This window comes from Rhincodon typus, chromosome 7 (genome assembly GCF_021869965.1).
Source record: "Rhincodon typus isolate 14 chromosome 7, sRhiTyp1.1, whole genome shotgun sequence".
In the NCBI taxonomy this organism is placed as follows: domain Eukaryota; kingdom Metazoa; phylum Chordata; class Chondrichthyes; order Orectolobiformes; family Rhincodontidae; genus Rhincodon; species Rhincodon typus.
The window spans coordinates 61,273,634-61,295,451 of record NC_063338.1 but is presented as its reverse complement, the minus strand read 5'-3'; the positions used below and the strand labels follow the sequence as shown (position 1 = coordinate 61,295,451).

Sequence of the window (21,818 nt, the reverse complement as noted above, 5' to 3'; positions counted from 1 at the left end):
CTGACATCTCAATTCACAATTCTAATTAGACCACCCTTGGTGACTAAGTCTAGCCCCTTTGCTGCAGAAATTATTTCCTAAATCCCTGTGCTTCTGTAGTTCCCTTCCTTCCATCCAGATGTACCTTATGGTTTATCTGAACCATCAAGATGTTGGCCTTCTGGCCTAATATTGTTTTATGTACCTTGATTTCTAATTTTTCCTTATGAAGTGCTCTGGAATGTTCTAAGATATTTATGTTATGAATTCCAATTATAAAACATATTTCAATCTTGGTTTTTTTTTATAAATAAATGGACAAAATCTGCTTATTGAAGAAGATGGAAATCAACTAGGATACTAAAGGAAACAGATCTCCAACAGGGATCTCCAAAGCAACTTATATTTTTTTGAGATTAGCAGACAATTTCAGTTGATATATACCTAGATTGTTGATTATGCACTGAAAAATTTCAGAAATATGGTTTATGCATTTGTCAAGTTTTATTTCATTTGATAGTCCATAACAAGTAAAAACTGAGATAATTTTTCCACTATTACCTTTGCTATAATTGCTCTTCAAAGGAGTAACTTCTGAAGATCAGCTTTCGTATCCATAATTGTGAGGAGATACTGGTGTCCAGCTTTTGTTTTTGGTAATGGTCCCACACAATCTTTTCATACTTGACTGAATGGTTCTTCAAAAATGGGCATGGGTATTAAAAGTGTCAGTTTGACTACAGAGTTGAAGTTTTTCGACTACTTGAAAGATACAGTATGTTTTACGGAACAGCAGTACAATTGAAGTTTTGTGAAGTCTTGTTGAGGTAATATACCTATTTTTCAACAGAACCCTACTCTTAATATAAGAACACTCAGGAACCCCTTCAGCCTCAGCTTCACTATGAGATATCTGTGCTAACTTATTGGACTCTCAATCTGCTTTCTGAGCCTCAACTGAAGACATACCAAACATTTCCTTTGAATTATCCTGATCTTTAAGGAATATTTTCACTACTGTAGCATCTTCTTGTGATATGACTTTGACCTCAGGTGATGCGCTTTGTTTAGCAATTGCTCTGGTCACCGCACATGATGGAAAAAAAACAGAACTTGTTCCTCTAACTGTCCTGTCTCTTTAGCCTCATTTGGACTTTTTGTGCTTACGGTTGAAGCCGTAACCTTTGCTATAGAGCTTTGGCTGACAACAAGTAGCTGATTTGTCTGTAGACTAGGGTTTACTGAGATGATTCTTTTTGCCTCTCCAGATACTTTCACCTGTTTGTAGGAGGCACAGGATGACTGGTTCAGACGTATAAGGTCTCTGACTTATTGGTTAAGAGCCACAGCTTACAGCAACTGATGACAGCACATAAACAGGCTTTCTTCAAGTTTGAGATTTTAACTACAGAGGAAAGGATCAGCTCCTTCCTTTCTGGAGGTCTAATGGCATTTGCATAAACATTCACACCAAACAGATGTTCAGCCACCTGGGAGCCTTTCACATAGTTTTTGGTCTTTGGTCATTGACAACCAGTCACCAAACTGATCTCCTACTCTTCGGCTCCAGCTTATCTGCAATTAGACTCCCCATTCCCCCTCACTCACTGCTGTATAAAGAGTGCTTACAGTGAGTGTCAGGTAAATTGCTTTTAAAATGAGCAGCAAGCCTTCGTTTTTAAAACAGTCCTTTTCCCAATTCAGTCCACAACCAGAAATACAACAATAAATATTTACTGGTCTTTACACAAGGACAATGACAAGTTACGTGAGGAGGACACTGACAAGTTGGTGGAGTGGACAGACAAATGGCAGATGAAGTTCAACACTGGGATGTGAGAGTTCATGCACTTTTGGTAAAAAAAAATGGAGAGACTATATGAAATAAAGGGTACTGTTCCACAAGGAGTGCAGGAGCAGAGAGATTTGAGTGTATATTTGCATAAATCATTAATGATGGCAGAGCAGGTAGAGAGAGCTAATAATAAAGCATACAGTATTCACATGGACATACAGTATCAGAGCATGGAGGTTACACTTAACTATATAGGTCAGTGTTAGAAATCACATGACACCAGGTTATAGTCCAACAGGTTTATTTGAAAACACAAGCTTTCGGAGCCTCAGTCCTTCTTCAGGTATTAGTGAGAGAGGTAGTATCAGGCACAGAATTTATAAGTAAAAGATCAAAGGTTTACACCATCCTTGTTCAGTGTAAAGAAGAGGTGATATTTTAGGTCAGTCAACGCACGTTAGGTGTGAGGTCTTGTTTAGAATCTGTTTGTGTTTTAGTTTGGGGTCAGACTGGTTTTACTTCTAAAGTAGGAATTTATAAAACGCCGAGCAGAGGCTGGTAGCCAAGTTGGATACCCATGATGACAGCCTCAACTGGGATCTTGCGTTCATGTCGCACTACAGCTGACCGCTACACAATATACACTCTCTCACACAGATCCTCTCCCATACACACTCTGTCTCTCAAGCCTCTCTCTCTCCCCCCATCTCTCATACATATGCACACTCTCTCTCTCACAGACACACACACATGAACTCATGGGGTGAATTTGTATTTGCAGATACATTTTATTTTGTTCAAAAATCACACAATTTATAGACAGTCAGTCATTGTGGAGTTTTATACATTCCTACTTTAGAAATAAAACCAGTCTGACTCCAAACTAAAACAAACAGATTCTAAACAAGGCCTCACACCTAACATGCATTGCCTGACCTAAAATGTCACTTCTTCTTTACACTGATGAAACCTTTAGTTCTCTCAGGCCCATGACTTGAAAGGAATTTGGCAATTTACATATACATATTAATAAATTAAAACCTACTAACTGATTAAAGATAACAAGGTGTAGAACTGGATGAACACAGCAGGCCAAGCAGCATCAGAGGAGCAGGAAAGCTGAAGGGTCTAGGCTCTACACCTTGTTATCTCAGATTCTCCAGCATCTGCAGGTCCTACTATCTCTAACTGATTAAAGACTTATCAGTATCTTAGTTTTGGGACAACAAGGTGCAGGGCTGGATGAACACAGCAGGCCAAGCAGCATCATACATCCTCGTCAATGGGGTGAACCTTTGATACAAGGCAAAAAAAGACTTTTCACATAGCCAGTGGTCCAGATTAGGTCAGGTCTGGCACGTGTGTTGGAGTTTGGATCAATGGAGACATTCACGAGGGCCTGAATGACTGTTGAAGCAGAAACAACAGGGAGTGGTAGGGGCAAAGGCAGAAGTTTGGCAATCAAGTTAAAATGCCCAAAGAGTCAGGGCAGATACAATGGGCTGAATAATCTCCTTCTGCACATAATTGCTAACAAAAACAGAAATTGCTGGATAAGCTCAGCAGGTCTGGCAGATTTTGTGGATGGAGATCAGGGTTAATGTTTCCGGTCGAGAGTGACCCTTCCTCAAAAGTCCAGCAGGCCTACAAATTAGGAATAGGCACCCACCAACGCCCAAACCCCATGAAAGAATAAAACAAAACAATCCCTTCCCACTTTGCCACACATTCAGTTTCAAAGTGGGAGGAGAATATTTAACTTCGCCCATGCGTCCCTTGTTCACACTTGTGCACCTCTTACTGTCTCGGCTGTCGGAGGTGGGGGGAGAGATCTAGCGTGTACGCATGCGGGTGTGGGGACGTCCAAAAAAGGGGACCTAAACGGCGCATGCGCATGAATCCGATATCGTTCAACCAGCGGCACGTGATCTTCAAGTCATTACGCGCGGTCCAGTGGTACGCTACGCATGCGCAGATGGCTCCCGGAGGCCATCTTTAATGGCGGCCGGCGTACGGGATTCTTGTATTGTTTGATTTATCATCCTTGCACTACGTTCTGACGGTGTTCAATTCTTTCATTTGCTTGGGTCAAGATAGATTTGACGTTGAGGCATTCCAATAGTGCATTCTCCTGCAGGTAACTGAACATAGATATCTATCGGAAGGTAGTTGAACGGTCAATCGGTGCTTTTTTTTTCCTAAAAACTTCGATTGTGCGATTTTGGTATAATATAAGGGATCATGGCAGTAGGCATAGAGTGAGTAGGGTGCTAATGTTGGCGGGTGTAGGGAAAGGCAAAGGTGAATGTTGAATGGGTTTTGCCGAGGGTGGACCTGCGTGCTAGCTGGTCTGGACTTACCTTTTAAACTCCAGCTACAAAGCTCAGCGTTGGGGCCGCCCGGAAAGAAGCTGTTGAAATGTCAAAAAAAAAAGCACTGACTTTCCAAGGACAAAACCAATCGGAGTGAAATATCCTACTTTAAAACTTCGAATATTAGTTTAACTAAGCAGATACTTATAGCAATAAAACCAAGCCTGCAACAAACTGAAACACAAACAAAACGTGCTGGAGAAACTCAGCAGCTCTGGTAGCTGGTGTAGAGAAAGCAGAGATAGTTTTAGAGTCCAATGACTTTTCGTCAGGGGCAAGAGACAACATCCTCTAGCCCCAAATATTCCAACTTCTGTTGAAAGATTTAGATTTAGTATCTGAATAGATTCTTAATAAAAACTCTTGGAAGCATTTGTCATTAGTGGTTCTTAGAAAAAGCAAAGGGTATGGAAACCAACATCTTTGGACATAATGCACTTTTATGTTGAGAATTTAATTATCAAACTATGTTTCACTTTAAGTTCAAGTGCTCTTATCGCTGTTAAATAACTTTAGTTTATTGGAGAGATTGCACTGAGAATTGAGGGACTGCTTTTCTCTTAATGGAAAGAAATGTTTGTCTAGAACTGAAGGCTGACGTTTCAGGCCTAGACCCTTCTTCTGCTCATCCAGCTCTACACCTTGTTATCTCAGATTCTCCAGCACCTGCAGTTCCTACTATCTCTGTCTAGAAATTCTGGCTTTAAAATGTTAAAAAATCAAATCATCAAAAGAGAAATGCAAAAGAATGTGTACCAACTGACGGTTAGTTAAAGCTTTGGTCCAAAAATTAGGAAGTTTTTAAAAAAAGTAATATTTATGCCACAAGTGTACATTTATTCACTTTTCTCTTTGACTGAATATAGTCTGTAAAGATGATGTGGGCAGGGTTGCGAAATACTGGGTAAAGATCTGGTATTCTTGGTAGAAAATAAGAATAGAGTTACAACTAAAATGGAACTTGCTTTGAAAATATTTTAAAACAAACATCCTCAGAAGAGCCAGTAGATTTGAAAGAGAAGTCTTTCCTGTGGGAATTTGCATACCAGACACAGTGGCTCAGTGGTTAGCACTGCTGCCTCTCAGTGCCAGCGCCAGTGACCTGTGTTTGATTCCACCTTCTGGCGAGGGTGTATGGAGTTTGCACATTCTCCCTGTGTCTGTGTGGGTTTTGACCGGGTGCTCGGGTTTCCTCCCACAGTCCAAAGATGTGCAAGCTGGGTGGATTGGCCATGCTAAATTGCCCATAGTGTTTAGGGGTGTAGGTGGGTTAAACATAGGAAATGCAGGGTTACAGGGATGGGATGGGTCTGGGTGGGATGCTCTTTTGGAGGGTCAGTTTGGACTCATTGGGCTGAGTGGCCTGTTTACACTGTAGGGATTTTATGGAAACTCACCTAGGCACCAAAAACATTTGGTAAACATTTTTTTTTTTGAAATCACATACTGGAAGAGGGTCCTCTGTCTATGCAGCCCATTGCTATGCTGTTCTGGTTAGATTCTTATTGTCAGATGTTTGAGATGTTTTGTAATCCATTCTGGTCAGATATTATAACACACCTCTGGAGTAGGTGGGACTGGAGCCATGGCCCTCTGGCTCAGAGGTAGTAACAATACCTTTTGAACCACAAGAATCCCTTTGTCAGACCTTTGGCAATCTAGTTCGCAACAATTAGGTGTTGTATAATTCTTCATTTGATGTGGACTTCACTTTTATTCTTGCTTAAACATTACAAGAAAAGTGGACTAGTCTGAGTTATGTATACTGTTTGGCTCATCTGCTGTGAACTCCTTTAATTTTGAGGAGCACAGATATCAGCAGAATATTTTCAGCATTTCTGTCTGTACAATAAAACAGACATTTTGCACAATGTGGTAAATTGCTGTACTTATCAATTAAATTGATTTTCTTGATTTGTCACTGTCATTGTTTCATAGACACTGAAAAAATCAATGTATAAACCCTTAAGCTCTTAAAATAAACCTAAAGGAAATTATCTGGTCTGTACTCCCCTGTCCTATAGTGGAGAATAATTTGAATGCAACACTAATTTTGCTAGTGTCACTGTGGATATGACTGGTATGTCTTGTCCATCTCAATTGTTTTTCAGAAAGTGATGTTGACTCATGTTGTTGAACAAAATCTATTTGGCTCTCTAGGCTATTTTGAGTCTGCAGGAAGACTGATTTTCTTTTCCCCCTAAAGGATGTTTGTGAACCAGATGGATTTTTAACCAATCTGCTAGTTAGATAACCAAGATTTTGTTTTTTTTTTGTTGTTAGATGAGCCAGCATTCGCTGCATATCTGCTTGCCATTGAGCAGGTAGTGTTGAGCTGCCTTTTTGAACCACTGTAGTCCATTTGTAGCTAGCTACATTCATAATGCTGTTGGGGAGGGAGTTCCAATATTTTAACCCAGTGACACTGAAGAAGGAGCAATATATTTCCAAGTCATGATGGTGAGTGGCTTGGAGTGGAACTTGCGGCTGGTGGTGTACCTATGTATCTATTGTCCTTGTCTTCCTAGATGGTTGTGCTTGTGGATTTGGAAGTTATTGACTAAGGAGCATTAGTGAGTTGTTGCTGTGCATCTTGTAGCTGGTGCACGCTGCTGCTACTGAGTATCGGTAATAGAAGGAGTGAATGTTTGTGGATATAATAAATCAAATGGGTGGCGATGTCCTGGATGGTATCAAACTTCGTGTTGTTGGAGCTGCACATGTCCAGGTCGTGAGGAGTATTCAATCATGTGTGGCTTGTAGATAGGCAGAAGGTGAGTTATTTGCTACTGGGTAATGAGCCTCTGATGTGCTCTTCTAGCTATTTATGTCTTGTCTAGTTCACTTTCTGGTAAATGGCAACCCCAGTATTTTGATAGTGAGGGATTCAGTGATGGTAGTATCATTGAACGTAAAGGACTGATGGTTAGATTTTCTTGTTGGAGATGGTCGTAGCTTGGCAGTATGTATGGTGTAATTGTTACTTGACACTAGTCAGCCCAGGCCTGGATTTTGTCAGATCTTGTGGCAATTGGACATGGACTGCTTCAGTATCTGAAGTGCAATGGTGGTGAATGTTCGATTTGTAACCAAGTATCCCCACTCATCCTTTGTTTGTATCCTGGACCCAACCGTCCTTGGCTATGTTGAGGAACTCGTGGGCTGATCTTCACCAGCCATGGCTATCTTGGCTGTTACCAAGTATGATTGCAATGAGAAGAGTTTTTCACTATTTCCCATTGAGACCACGTTTGCTAAGGTGCCTTGATGACACTAGACAAGGGCAGTCATTCTCGCTTCACTCTTTCAGTTCATCTCTTTTGTCCACGTTTGAACCAAAGTTGTAATGAGCTCAGAGGTTGTGCCTTTGGCAGAACTGAAACTCTGTCAGTGAGCTGGTTATCGTTCAGCAAGTGCTGCTTGATAACACTGATGGCATCTTCCCTCACTTTCCTGATACTTCGTTCAGTCTACTCTCAGTTGATAATTGGCCAGGTTGGATTTGTTCTGCATTTTGTATACAGGAATACCTGGGCAATTTTCCAGCTTGTTGGTAGAGGCCAGTTTTGTAGCTAAACCAGCTTGGTTTCGGTGCAGAAAGTTCGGGAGCACTACTGTTGTTAGGATCGTTGCAGTATCCAGTGCCTTCAGTTAATGCTTTTTATCGTGTGGAGTGAATTAATTTGGTTGAAGGGGCATCTGATGGCTAGAAATGTCGGGAGGGGGACACAAAAGTTCGTCCTCTCGCCGCATCTGATTGAAGATTGCTGCAAATGCTTTAGCCTTATCTCTTGCTCTGATGTGCTGGGCTCTACACCATTTAACAATTGAGACATTTGTGGACCCACCTTCCTTATTAAGTTGTTTTGATAGTTCATTTTACAAATGGACATGGCAGAACTGCAGTACTTGGATTGTCTTCATTGGTTGTTGGAGCTGTTTAGTCCTGTCTGTCACTTGCTCCTTATCCGGTTTGACGTTCAACTAGTCATGTTCCGAGCTGCTTCAGTTGATATGTCACTTTTTGGAATGACTGGTCCTGGGGCTGCTCCTTTGAATCAGGATTGATCTCCTGGCTTAATTATGGTTGTGTGTGGACTGTGCTGGACCACAAGGTTGCAGATTATGGCAGAGTACAACTCTGTTGCTGGTGGCCTGTAGCTTTTCGTGGGTGCCCAGTTGTAACTTGCTAGATCTGTTTAGCATAGTGATTTGAGCACAACCTTTGTGTTGTGGGGCACTGTGGCGAAGGGACTCTGATCACTGATCACCGTGCAGTCCCTCTAGAGACAATATTACTGATGCTATAGTGGGCAGATATCTGCAACAGGCAAACTGATGAAGATGAGGTCAAATATGCATTTCCATCTTGTTGGTTCTTTCACCACCTGCCCAGGGATCAAGTCGAGGAGCTACATCCTTGAGGATTCAACCAACTTGGTCAGCGTTGGTTATGGACTTTGAAGACCTCATGCAGAGTACAGTCTGTGTCCTTAGCATCTCACTGCTTTCTGCAAATATGTTCAACATGGAGGAACATTGATTCATCAGCTGAAGAGGGTGGTATGTGATGATCAAGTAGTTTCCTTGCTGATGTGTGACCCATGCTGTGAGGCTAACTAAGATCTGAAGTCAACGTAGAGAATGCCAAAGACAACTCTGTCCCGACTTATACCTCTGTGATACCACCTCCACCTGGGTTTGTCTCTGCATACTTGGGGACGGTGAAGATATTTCCTGGGACATTGTGTGTAAGTATGATTATGTCAGGCTCTTGCTTGTCTAGTCAGTGAGACAGCCCTAATTTTGGTATTAGCTTTACATGTTAGTAAACCGGATTTAGCGAGGTCAACACGTCTAAGTTTCCAGTCTTTGCTTTCAGTACTTGTGTCATTGCTTAGCGGTTTTATACAACTAATAGTGACACGAAATTAGCCTTCAAGAGAGCAAGACTTCCCTTGGGTGGGGCATTGGAGTGGTTTGTTAGGCTATTTTAGAGGGCAAGTAAGAGTCACTCAAGTGAGGATGGCAGACTTTCTTCTTTTAAAGGAGGTAGTGAAGCAAATGGGTTTTAACAACAAACAACAGTAACTGTGATTAGACTTATTTTCAGATCACTTAATTCGAATTCACCATTTGTGGTGGGATTCAAAGTGCATTACTGGGGTCTTGAATTACTAGTCCAGTGACAATACCATTACATCATCGGTTCCCTTCAAATCTGGTTTCATGTAATTGGTTTCATTGGATTCAAATTTTCCCAACAATCCTGGATTAACTTTATCAAGTACATTTTTGTGTATGCTGCTTTCTTTTATACAGGTATGCAATAAAGGCTGGAACCTGACCAGCCTCTGCAGTTAATTTAGCAAATTTATAATTAAGATAAATTGGGATTGCTGCATATATGATTATATATTTTGAAAAAGATGAGTTGTTTAATCACAAAGCAGAACTTCTTCCCATGTAATTAAAACTGTTTACTTAAAACACCTTAAACCTTGTGAAGAATTTTGTTTAGGATTTCAGTGGGTTGTTAAAAGTGAGATATTTTCTTGAACTTCTCCAGTGCCCCACCCCAAAGGAGCTCTTGATTTCTTGAAGGCTAACTTCTTGCCATTACTAGAAATTCCAACTATCTCAGTGCAATAAATTTTCAAATCATTAAATCAATATTGTGCTAGAGAGTCTCTTCATACAAAGTAGTAATGGTCCTATAATTTGTATTTTTTATAGTTTCAAATTGCTTTATCACAAAGTCAGAGTTCAGCAGAATCTGTTGTTTTCCTAATATCATTAAATAATTCCTGTAGTTTTATTTGGAAACATAGAATTTATGTAGGTTTAGTGGATCAGTGGCGTTCTTTTTATGATACTTTGTAATATGACTGGAAACCTATGCCATATACTGGATAAATTTACAGCGCACTGTCCAACCTGGGACCGACATTACGGTTCATATTGCAGTGGGTTGGAACTGAAGTTACATTGGCTTGGTTCCAGCTGGCTGAGTCTGTAGCAAATTAGTCACCGGGAGAGCAATATAAATGCTTGGATACGGATGTGAACTTTTTTTTTTTTTTTTTTTTCTTTTTTTCTTTCTCTCTACTTTTTCTCTTGGGTTCTTGCTTGGGCTCAAGCTCTTTTTGCAATGTCTTCAGCTCCTGCATAGTAAGGTCAAAAGTTGGGATGTTTACAGATGATTACACTATATTCAACACCATTTGACTCTTCAGATACTGAAGCAAGCCATGCAGCAAGACCTGGATAATATCCAGGTTTGGGGTGGCAAGTGGCAAATAACATTTAGTGGCCACACATGCCAGTCAATGACTCTAAACTTTTTAAGATTTGTAGCTCAGGTTGTGGATGAGGTTGTAGACTTGCTCGCCATGCTGGTGTGTTTGGTTGCAGACGTTTTGTCACCCTGCTAGGTAATATCATCAGCGCATCTGATGCGCCTCTGGTGAAATGTTGGTGTTCTGTCCTGCTTGTTAGTTATATAACCTCAGTTTGCTGGAGTAGCTGGCATCACTTCCGGTTTTGTTTTTTGGTGGTTTGTATATTGGGTCCAGTTCAATGTATTTGATGGAGTTCCGGTTGGTATGCTAGGCCTCCAGGAATTCCCTGGCATGTTTGTTTGGCATGTACTATTATGGATGTGTTGTCCCAGTTGAATTAGTGTCCTTCTTTGCGTGTATTGAGACCAGTGAGAATTGGTCGTGTCTCTTGGTGACTAGTTGGTTTTTGTGTATCCTTTTTTTGTTTTTATTGCCAATTTTCATCCAATTTGGCCAATGTAATGTTTTTCTTTCAGTCTTTGCATGGTATTTTTGTGTGTTATGTTAGTTTTATTGGTTGTGGGTATGTGATCCTTTTATGTTCGTCAGTAGCTGTTGCAGTGTGGTTGTTGGTTTGTAGGCTACCCTGATACCTAGGGGTTGAGTAGTCTTGTGGTTATCCGATATGTCTCTGTACTTACTGTGACTAGTGTGTCTGGCCGTGTTGTGGTCTGTCACGGAGGTAACGGTGGATTGTGCTTTTTGGGTATTCATTCCTTTTTATTAAAAACTCCTCCATTTTAAGTGTTCCTGTTCCACTTTGTGCAATTCCAGGTTGCTGCAGTGTGTTGTGGCCCATTTGAATGATGTCCTGATGCAGCTCTGTTTATGGATGTTGGCGTGGTTGCTGGCGTAATTAAGTATCTGGTCCATGTGTGGTCTTTCTGTATATGCTAGTCTGGAGTTCCCCTTTGTTCTTGTGTTCTACCATTCTCTCTAGGAAGGGTAGTCGGTTATTGTTCTCTTTTTGTGAATTTTATTCCAATGAGGATGTTGTTTGTGTCAGTGGGTTTCTTCTAGTCATGTACGTTTGATTATCGCAAAGGTGCCATCTGCATAGTGGACCCAGAGTTTGGGTTGTATAGTGGGGAGTGCCATTCGTTCCAACCTTGGTAATGCAAGGGCAGCAGAAACATGGGAAAAGAATCACCTGCAAGACCCGCTCCGAGCCCCTCACCATCCAGATTTGGGTGAATTTTTGTTCTTTGTCATTGCTTCAAAATCCTGGAGCTCTGTCCCTAACACAGATTGTGGCTCTTCCAACAGCCATTGTACTGCAGTGGTTCAAGAAGGTAGTTCACCATCTTCTCCAGGGTAATTAAGGATGGGCAATAAAGGCTGGTGCAGCTGGCAGTAACAACATCTTGTGAATGAATTAAAATTTAATATTGACTAATGTGTGGATCAGGAAGGGAAGTTGGTTAATCCAGAAATTTCGTGGGAATAGGCTGGAGGAATTACCTGGTTTCCTGCCGCTTTATCCAGTTTTTGCTTCATGGAAAACATTTTTGTGTCTTGTTTTCTTGTCCAGTCTCGTCCTACCTACATCTGTGTATATTTAGCTTATGTTTACAGTATTCACCCATCTAACACAGTGGTTGGAAACTTCATACTATCTCTCATTAACAAAATATGTTTGTGTTTGTGCAGTTCACATGTTTAGATGTGGAAGCAACAGTAAGAATAGAATGTAATGGGATTAGTAATTTACGTGGATTATGTAATGTCTAATGGGAAAGGATATGAATGGCAGGGCATTTTCTAATCAATCTGGATCTACATACAATATATTGTTTCGTACGGATATGTCAGTGGTAAAATCAGCGTTTGTTTCTTGTCCCTAATTTCCCTTTAAAGTTCAGCTATTTCAGAGGGCCATTGAGAGTTGACCATGTTTGTGGATCTGGAGTTGCATCTAGGCCAGACCAAGTAGGGATCGAAGGTTTCCTTCCTTAATAGATAGTACTGATGAATGGTTTCGCTGTCAATAATTTCAGATTTAGCAACTTAATTTACGTTTCACTAGATGCCTATTTGAACCCATATCCCTAGAACATTAGCTCAGGCTTTGAGACTAATAATCCAGTGACACACTTTTTTGTTTTCAATTTGAGAGGATGTGGTCTTCCCAGTCGAATCTCCTTGTGTGATTTTTGCCAGTGGAAATTGTCTTTCTGTAATGTGCTTTCACAGTTCAAAAGAGTTTGATTGAGAATAGATCCAATATGAAAATAAACCCTGAAACAATTTCTCCAAATCCCACTCTTCACGTTTTCTTTTTATCTTGTCGTCATGTCTTTTTTTCAGGATTTTTAGTTTTTTGTTTTTCAGACATTTATTAGTTGTTTCCCTTTTATTGCATTTTAACTAGGGGGACAATGTCAGCAAAAACTCATCTATGCAAGTGAGTTAAAGTTGGTTCGCAAAGTATGACACAGCCTGTCACTGGTCAGAAGCATGAACATGATAATGGTTTCTTGATCATTATTAGACTGGTAATTCCAAATTTTCATTGAAATCGAATTCAATTATCTGCCTGGGCAGGATTTGAACCCTGGTCCCCAGAACATTACCTTGGTCTCTAGATTAATAGTCTGGTGATTTTAATACCACTAGGCTGTCATCTCCCCTCTGTTTCTGCCATTGTTATTTCCATTTCCTGGGTCGATGCCAGATTGACCGTTCGCTCTCAATTTTTTTTTGTGACTTTGTAGTGTTTGATACCATTTGAGTAATGGTTTGCCATGCCATTTTGGTGTTGATAATGTTTATTCTAACCCAGTATATGGCGTACTTAAATGATTGTGATGTGTAATACATCACAATATTATAGTCTATTTTATGTGTCCAGTGTAAACTTTTCAGCTATTACATTGGTGTAATTTTTTTTTAATCTCCAATGTTTTTTAGCTGGTACTTGTGGGAAAAAATACAATGATCCAGCCAAGATCATTTTTGCCTAAACTTCAAAAATGAAGTCATCCTATGTCCATTGGAATGTGAGATATTGTATTATAGGTCTTGTTACCAACCTGCTCACATGCGCTGTATATTTACTAATACTGTGTTCTCATTCATTCATAACTCTTTTTTTTACTAACCAGCACACTGTTTATTGTGCTATGTTTCTTTCAGTCAGTCATTCATAAATTTTGTAGTACATTTTACTCGTACAAGAGAGACTAAATCGATACATGCCTTCCAACCCATTACTGCTTCTTTACACCTTCAGTGCTATGCTCAATGCTGCAAGCAGTGTGTAGACCAGATTCTATATAAAGGCCACCCCTGAATCGATGTTAGTATTGTAACCTATTCAGAACAATGCCATCGTGGCTCCATGACTCACCCAAAACTATGGAATGTTTCTAATATTAATCAGCACCTTAGCAACCGTCCCTCAGGACTTGAATAGGTTGCAGAATGTCAAGTTTCCTCCGTTTTTAGCATGTACCGGTTAAATACATACTAAATAAGGCCACCAACCCCTTTAAGAAAGTTACTAACGAAACGGCACTTCCATGAAACCGCATGAAGGAATGTGTAAGAATGGTCAAAACCAGTAATAGTAAATAAAATCTCACGACCCAGCTGTGGTAATCGGATTAATATCCTCTATCCTTTTAATGAGTACATGTGTAATTTCTCCATTATTTAGATCATATGTGGTCTATTTTAACTAACATTTACTAATTTTAAGGGCTAACACCTCTTGATTATACAAGAAGACTGGACAGATGTTCTAATCCTGTCAAGAGTAACAGCCGACATTTAGCAAATGTTTAAACCATCTCCTTTCCTAGGGCAGATGTCATGCAAATGCTTCTGTACAATAGATACAATTATTTAACACCATAGTGCTAGAATTTTCATGTATGTAAGAACTGTATATAAAGATGCTACTGTAAGCACTGTACTTTGGATTCCATCACTGCCTTGAGCTGTGCTACTGCGGATGCTTAATAAAGTGGCTAGTTTTCGCCACTCACCGTTTTTTCTTTTTCCGGTCGTTATTTGAACACGGTCCTACAGGAACTATACTTGCACATACTGGCTACCCTTTTGCTCCATATCACTTCTCGCTATGCTTGATATGGCTGCAAAATGAGGAATGATAATCGGGTTTTTGAAAACTTCATTGGGCAATATTTGCAGGCAGTAGCAATTCTCTATACAAAAGGATGAAAATGCATGGGCCAAACTTCCTCATGCCCTTGCTTTGAACTCTGTGTTTGTTTGTTTTTTCCCTACCCATCCTGTTCTTTGAGCTCCACCTTTTGACATTAATCTCTTAAACTACTGACAGTCCAGCTTTACATCCATTTCCTTCACCCACCACAGAACCCAGTTCTGAGGAAGGGTTAGTTGGCCTGAAACATTAACTTTGATTTCTTTCCACAGATGCTGCCAGACCTGCTGAGCTTTTCAAGCAATTTGTTTTTATCATGGTTGATACTTATTCATTCTTGTGGTGTGGGCATCACCTGAAAAGCTAATATTTGTTGCCCATTCCTAATTGTCATTTGAATTGAGTGGCCTCCTTGGTGAGGTTGTGATTCTATGGTTTTGAAGTCATATCGGCTAGACTGGATATGAACTGCAGATTTCCTTTCTTAAAAGCACATTAGTAACCAGATGGATTTTTTGTGATAATTGATATAGACATCATTACTAGTTTTCAATTCCAGATATTTTGTATTGAATTTAAATTCCTCCAGCTATTATGGATGGAGTTGAGTCATGTTCTCCAACCATTGGCATGGGCTATTAGATCACTAGTCTAGTGATGTTACTCCTCTCTGAACAACTCTTCCATGACCCCACCATTCTAATCCATGCTTCCCCACTGTTGTTTAGCTGGGTAGGAATGCAATTCGCTGGCTCCATTATTTTCCATATAATTATAGCCAATGAATCACTTGAAGTGGCTTTTCTACCTTTCTCACATACATTTCCGTTTGTAAAATGTTCTGCTCTTTTGCATCCATGTGTGGCTTCTCAACAACATCATCTGAAATCAGTGTTAAGCGTTGTCAGCAGTCAGAACTATTTCTACCTCACTGATACCTTTCTCCATCTGTATTGGCTTCAGATTAAGTGAAGATTGTATTTAAAATTCCCATCCTTGTTTTCAGATTCCTCCCATGACCTTGCCCCCCTCCCTGTCTCTTTAACGTTCACTAGTCTACAACCATCAGTTATCTGCTCTTACCTAATTATGGTTCTTATTTTGCTGGCTGTGCTTTCAGCTGCCTAGCCTCTTTGGTCCAGGTATTCTTCCCTCAAGATGCTGTTTAAGATTTATGACTAAGGCATTTGTCCAATTGTTTATTTGTGTATTGCATTCTAACTTTTCTTTATGCTCCTGTTTTATTACCTTTGTACAATATATAAATAAGGAAACAATATTAATATTGTCCAGTTTTATTTCTAAATAAATAGATCATGGAAGACAAAAGCTGCTTATTGAAGAAAATGGAGATCAGTGTGTCAGAAGCGGAAAAAAGAACAGGAAAAAATGCGGTAAACATGCAGGAGACTTATACAGTATACCTCATTGAAACAAGGTATGTGCATATGCATTATAGCTAAAATTCATTTTACTTGGCTCCATTGTAGTGGCCACTGCCTTTGTAGTTTACATATTCTTTGGTGAATACACAAATAACACTTTGACTTTAGACTTCAGTAGCAGACATTTTAGCAGTTCTTGCTATGTAACTGTAAAGTGATTTGTCCCTGTCTTGATAAACATGTCTTTGTAAAAGTTCTGATTTAATTCTGTTGCTGTTCCTCTTTTTAACATTTTACTGCATAAGAATTGTAAAATTTGTTGCTAAGTGAGCCACTGAGAGATCTCTTGTGCCAGGTCAATGTTATGCCCAGACATGGTGTACAGTCATGTTAATTTATTTGAGATTAAAGTGTAATTGGAACTTGGGTTTTTAAAACAAAACCCATGTCATTCTAAAATTGTTAACTCAATATTTGTCCAGGTCATAAAATCACAATTGATTTAAATCATAATCACGTTTGGCCAAGGAAAAAACCGGTGTCATGGAGAAATAGATTTTTTTTTTTTGTATGGTGCAATGGTAGTCTCTCTTTTATGCAGGAAATTACTGGTGCCTAAATTGCATGATTAAATCTTCTTTCCAATTTCTACCTAAATTTTCAAATTGGTGAAACTTAGTAAGCAACTGGAATAACTGAGCAGTCTAAGTAATGCCAATGTGATGGTTGTATGTTTTTGATCACTTTAAATACTGCATAATTCTAACCCTTTATTTTGTTTGTTTTATTTTTTGTTTTGGTTTACTTTCCTGCTGTGTTAACTGATGATGTTGTAGCCATTGTGTTTGTGGTGAGTCCAGTTGAGTTTCTGATCAATGGTAACTCCAAGGATGATGATAGAGGATTCAGTGATGGTAATGCCATTAAATGTCAAGGGGTAGTAGTTAGTTTATGTGACTTATTGGAGATGCACATTGCCTGGCATTTGTGGCATGGATGCTACTTGCAACTTGTCAGCCAAGCCTGGATATCATCCAGATCTTGTTGCATTTGAACATTGGCTGCTTTGGTATCTGAGGAGTAGCAAATGCTGCTGAACATTCTGCGATCATCGGCAAACATCCTCACTTCTGACCTTTTTTTGGAAGGAAGATCATTGAAGAAACAGCTGGAAATGGTTGAGCCTAGGACACATCTCTGCAGATTTTCTTCAGAGTAGCCCTGGGGCTGGGAAGACTGACCTCCAACAACCACTACCACCATCTTGCGTGCCAGGTATGACTCCAAGTGGGAAGTTTGTCCCTGGATACATGTTGATTCCAATTTTGCTTCTGGCCTTTCCATTTTTGAAAGGCTGTAATGAAGTCAGGGGCTGAGTGGGTGTCACTGAACAGGTTATTGCTGAGCAGGTGATGCGAGATAGTGTTGTTGGTGACATCTTCTGTCACTTCTCTGATAGAGAGTAGTGTGAGGTGATAATTGGCTGGGTTAGATTTATCCTGCTTTTGCATACAGCATGCCTGGGCAACTTTCCACATTTTATTGGGTGGATGCCAGTATTGTAACTGGAAGAGCTTGGCTTGGAGAGTAGCAAGTTCTAGCCTTCAGTGTGATTGTTGGAATGTTGTAAGGGCCCGCAGCCTTTGAACTATCCAGTGTCTCCAAGCATTTCTTGATATCACGTGGAGTGGATCAAATTGGCTGAAGACTGGTATCTGTAATGCTGGGGACCAGAAAAGGAGTTAAACGTGGATCATCGACATTTCTGGTTGAAGATCATTGCAAATGCTTCAGCCTTATCTTTTGAACTGATGTGTTGGGCTCCCCCATCATTTGTGGATGGGGATATCTTGTGGAGCTGTCTCCAGTGAGTTATTCATTGTCCTTCACCATTCACGACTGAATGTGGCAGAGCTTAGATCTGATTCATTGGTTGTGGGATTGCTTAGCTCTATCACTTGTTTATGCTGTTTTGCCTTGCAAGTAGAACTGCTTTTGCTAGCTTCACCAGGTTGACACCTCGTTTTTACATATGCTTGGTGCTGCTCCTGGTATGCCCATCTGCACTTTCCATTGAGCAGGGTTGGTCTCCTGGCTTGGTGGTAATGGTTGAGTGCTTGGCCATGAGGTTGCAGGTTCTGCTTTTGATGACGGACAGTATTTTTCTGCAGCTGATAGTTCGGCAAAGATGAGGTCCAGTATGTTTTTTCCTCCTGTTTTGGGTCTGTGGCAAGCGGTGAGGAAACAGTTTGATAGCTATGGCCCTTAGGACCCAACCAGCTTGATCAGTAGAGCTGCTACTGAGCCACTCTTGGTGAACACAATCTCCCATTCAGAGTATGTTTTGCACCTTTGCCACTCTGTGCTTCCTGTAAGCCTTATTCAAAGAAGGAATACTGATTCATCAGCCGAGGGAAGACAGTACATGATAAAAAGCAGGAAGTTTCCTTGCCCACTTTTAACATGAAGCCATGAGACTTCATGGGGTCCAGAGTCAATGTTTCAGATGCCCAGGGCAACTCCCTCCTTACTGTGCTGTCACCTCCTGGGTCAGTCCTTCTGGTGGGACAACACATATCCAGCGATTGTGATGATGGTGTCTGGTATGTCGTAAGCTGTGATTCTGAGAGTATGACCAAGTCATGCTGTTCCTTGAGCTAGGCTATGAAACAGCTTTCCCAGCTTTGGCACCAGCCCCCAGATGTTAGTGGAGAGAACTTTGCAGGATCGACAGGGTTGTTTCTGCTGTTATCTTTCCCGGTGCCCGGGTCAAGGTGTCAGGTGGTCTGTCTAGTTTAATTTCTTTGATACTTCGTAATGAGACAATTGAGTAGCTTGACAAGATACTTCAGAGGACGGTTGAGAGTTCACCATATTGCTGTGGATCTGGAGTCACTTAGTCCAAGCCAGTTAAGGATGGCAGATTCCCTTCCCTGAAGGGTGTTAGTGAGCCACAGGCATCTTCTGACGTTCAGTAATGGTTTCACGGTTGTCAGTACACTCTCTCCTCCTAATTCTAATGGTTTTATTGTTTTCAAATTCCACCATCTCCCACTGCTGGATTTGAACCGGGTTCCCAGAACATTACCTGAGTTGCTTGAATTAATAGCCTAGCAATAATACCACTAGGCCATCGCCTTTCCCTTTTCTTTGGAGGTATTAGTTACAATAACGTGCAACTCGTTGAAGATGACTCTGACATTTGATAGCAATGGCAATTTGACCACGTCAAATGCATTTTAGTTTTTATTAATTGCATGGAATGTGTGTCACTGACTAGGCCAGCATTTATTGCCCATCCCTAATAACCTCCTTCAATCACTGTAGCACTTTTGCCACGGGGATAGCCACAATGCTGTTCGGAAGGGAGATTTGAGGACTTTGCCCAAGTGATTGAAGGAGCAAGTCAAGATAATGTGTGGTTGGAGGGAGAGCTTGCAGATTGTGGTGTTCCCACTGCATTTGTTGCCCTTGTCCTTCTAAGGTGGGTTTGGAATATGCTGTTAAGAGGCTGGAGTTACTGCATGCACCTTGTTAATGGTGCATGTTGCTGCTGCTGCCGCTGCCACAGCCACAGCCACAGTATGATGGTGGTAAAGGGAATGAATGTTGAAGATGGTAGAGGGGATGCCAATCAAGTTGGCTGCTTTGTCTTGTCTGAGCTTAATTTGTTTTTGGAGCTGCATCTATTCAGCTAAGCAAAGAGTATTCCATTGCATCCCTTACTAGTTTCTTTTAGATTTTGGACAGGCTTTGAGTTGTGGAGAGCTGAATACTTGTTTCAGAATTCCTACCCTGAGATCACTTACTTATCTGATCTATTTCAATTTCTGGTCACTGCAACACACAGGATATTAATCGATGATTCGGTGATGGTATTGCCTTAAATTGTGATTTTTGTGAGAGTTGTTCCCTGACACATGTGGCATAAATGTTGTTATTGATCACTTAGACCACATCCAGGCTTGAGCTGACAAAGTCGTGCTGTATTTGGACACAAACTGCTTCCGTTTGGGAGTTGTCATGAGGGGTGCTAAACATTGTGCAATCATCAGTGAATATGCCCACTTTTGTAGTGGAAAGAGTGTCATTGAAGCAGCTGAAGATGGTTGGCCCTAGGACACTAAGCTGAGGAGCTCCTAACGTGATGCCCTGAACTGCCCAACACCACAACCATCTTTATGCTCAATGACTCCTGTTGGGAGTTCCCCCTGATTCCCACTGACCGCAGATTCACTAAGGCTCCTTGATGCCTTGTTTGGTCAAATGTTGCATTGATGTCAAGGTCAGTTACCCTCATCTCTGGATTTCAGCTGTGTTGTCTATGTTTGGACCACTGCTTTAATGAGCTCAGGAACTGAGTGACTATGGTTAGAATCCAACATAAGTATGTGTGAACTAGTTATTTCTGAGCAAATGCTGCTTGATAGTGGTGTCTTTTTAAGTGTGTGTAAAAGTGATGTAAATATATTTGTTTATATTTGTACTATTTGTAACTTTGATATAGAAATGATTTAAAGATGCAATTTGGGTTTGTTTTGGTGTTTATCGATGAACAAACTTGTAGTTCACATCCAAAGCCCGTTCAGTATTGGAGGACACTGGAGAATGGAATCTGTTCAAGATAAATTGGTTCCTGCTGACCTAAGGTGGAGTCTATGTTAACTTTTTTTTCCAACAGAGTAAATGTGGGCAGTGCTTAAAATAATATAACAGATGAGTGCTCAGATGACAAATTAGAGACTAGGATTAAAGTGCCCAAAAGACTGGGGAAATCAAGACTAACAGCAACAGGTTGGACTAGATGATAGGCAAAAATGAGACATGGGTACTTTTGGTATGTAAACATGTGAGGGCCTGTGGATTTTAAATGCATTGTATGGAGCTATGATGTAATGAAAGCTGGTCTAGTTGAAAAAATATTTTTGGAAGCAGCTAATGCTAGCTGTGGTTATTTAAGATAGATAAAATGGGAATAATGTAGGGAGCATGGTGGCAACTTTGACTAATTAATTCCTATTCCTGTGCTACAGAGGTTTATGAAATTGAGGGGTTAAAGTTAGAATTAGTGAAGAGTAGAGGAGCCCACTCTGCTATTTGGATATGTGCATTTGGCCACCAAGTTGAGGGAAGGAGGAGAAGCAAGTTTTCAGCAACACTTTAGATTTTCCAGAACTATGGCGTAATGAAGGATAATTTCAATTATCCTGGAATGATACAGGCTGGGGAAAAAGTGTTCTCTGAAATGTCCCCAGGGAACTCTTTTAATCAGTATGATTCCAAATCAGTGAGGAAGGGAATGTTGTGGGGTCCTGGTTCTGGGAATGATGGTTGTTTAGCATGTTTCAGGGTGTCTGTTTGGTGACTAGTGATTTATTAAATTGCTTGGAAAAGAAATGGTTCTAATACATTTTGAGAGATTTTCTCTCAAGGGCAACATAAGGCAAATCCTGATCAGCTGTTGATGTGGTACTTTCCATTCTGGGTTTGGCACAGACCCTATTGCACGCAGCAGTTGTATGCAATTGACTCCGAGGCTGCCTTGGAGGGTACTGAAAACAACAAATGCTGGAGATCAGTGGGTCAGACAACATCCATGGAGAGAGAGAGCAAGCTAACATTTTTGAGTCGAGATGACTTCAGGGCTGAAGTGAAGTGTGGAAGGGTCAGCACTTGTGCTATAGGTTGGGGCAGGGATGGGAGATGGGGGGAGTCTAGTGGGTTTAGGGTGCTGATGGAGAAAATTATAGTTCAGATTAAGTGATCGGAATGTGAGAATGGCAGAAAAATGGTGTGCCTCCTAGCATACTCAAAAGG

The 21,818-nt window shown here is 40.6% G+C and overlaps 1 protein-coding gene across 1 annotated transcript in view; it reads left to right on the top strand.

Moving 5' to 3' along the window:
* The first annotated feature begins 3,734 nt into the window (after positions 1-3,734).
* snx4 (sorting nexin 4) overlaps positions 3,735-21,818 on the top strand; it is a 59,940-nt gene continuing 41,856 nt past the window's right edge. Inside the window, exons 1-2 of the mRNA XM_020526792.2 lie at positions 3,735-3,911; positions 15,930-16,054. Coding sequence (XP_020382381.2) covers positions 15,933-16,054 — 122 coding nt within the window. The 5' untranslated portion in view covers positions 3,735-3,911; positions 15,930-15,932. The remainder of the gene's footprint in view (positions 3,912-15,929; positions 16,055-21,818) is intronic.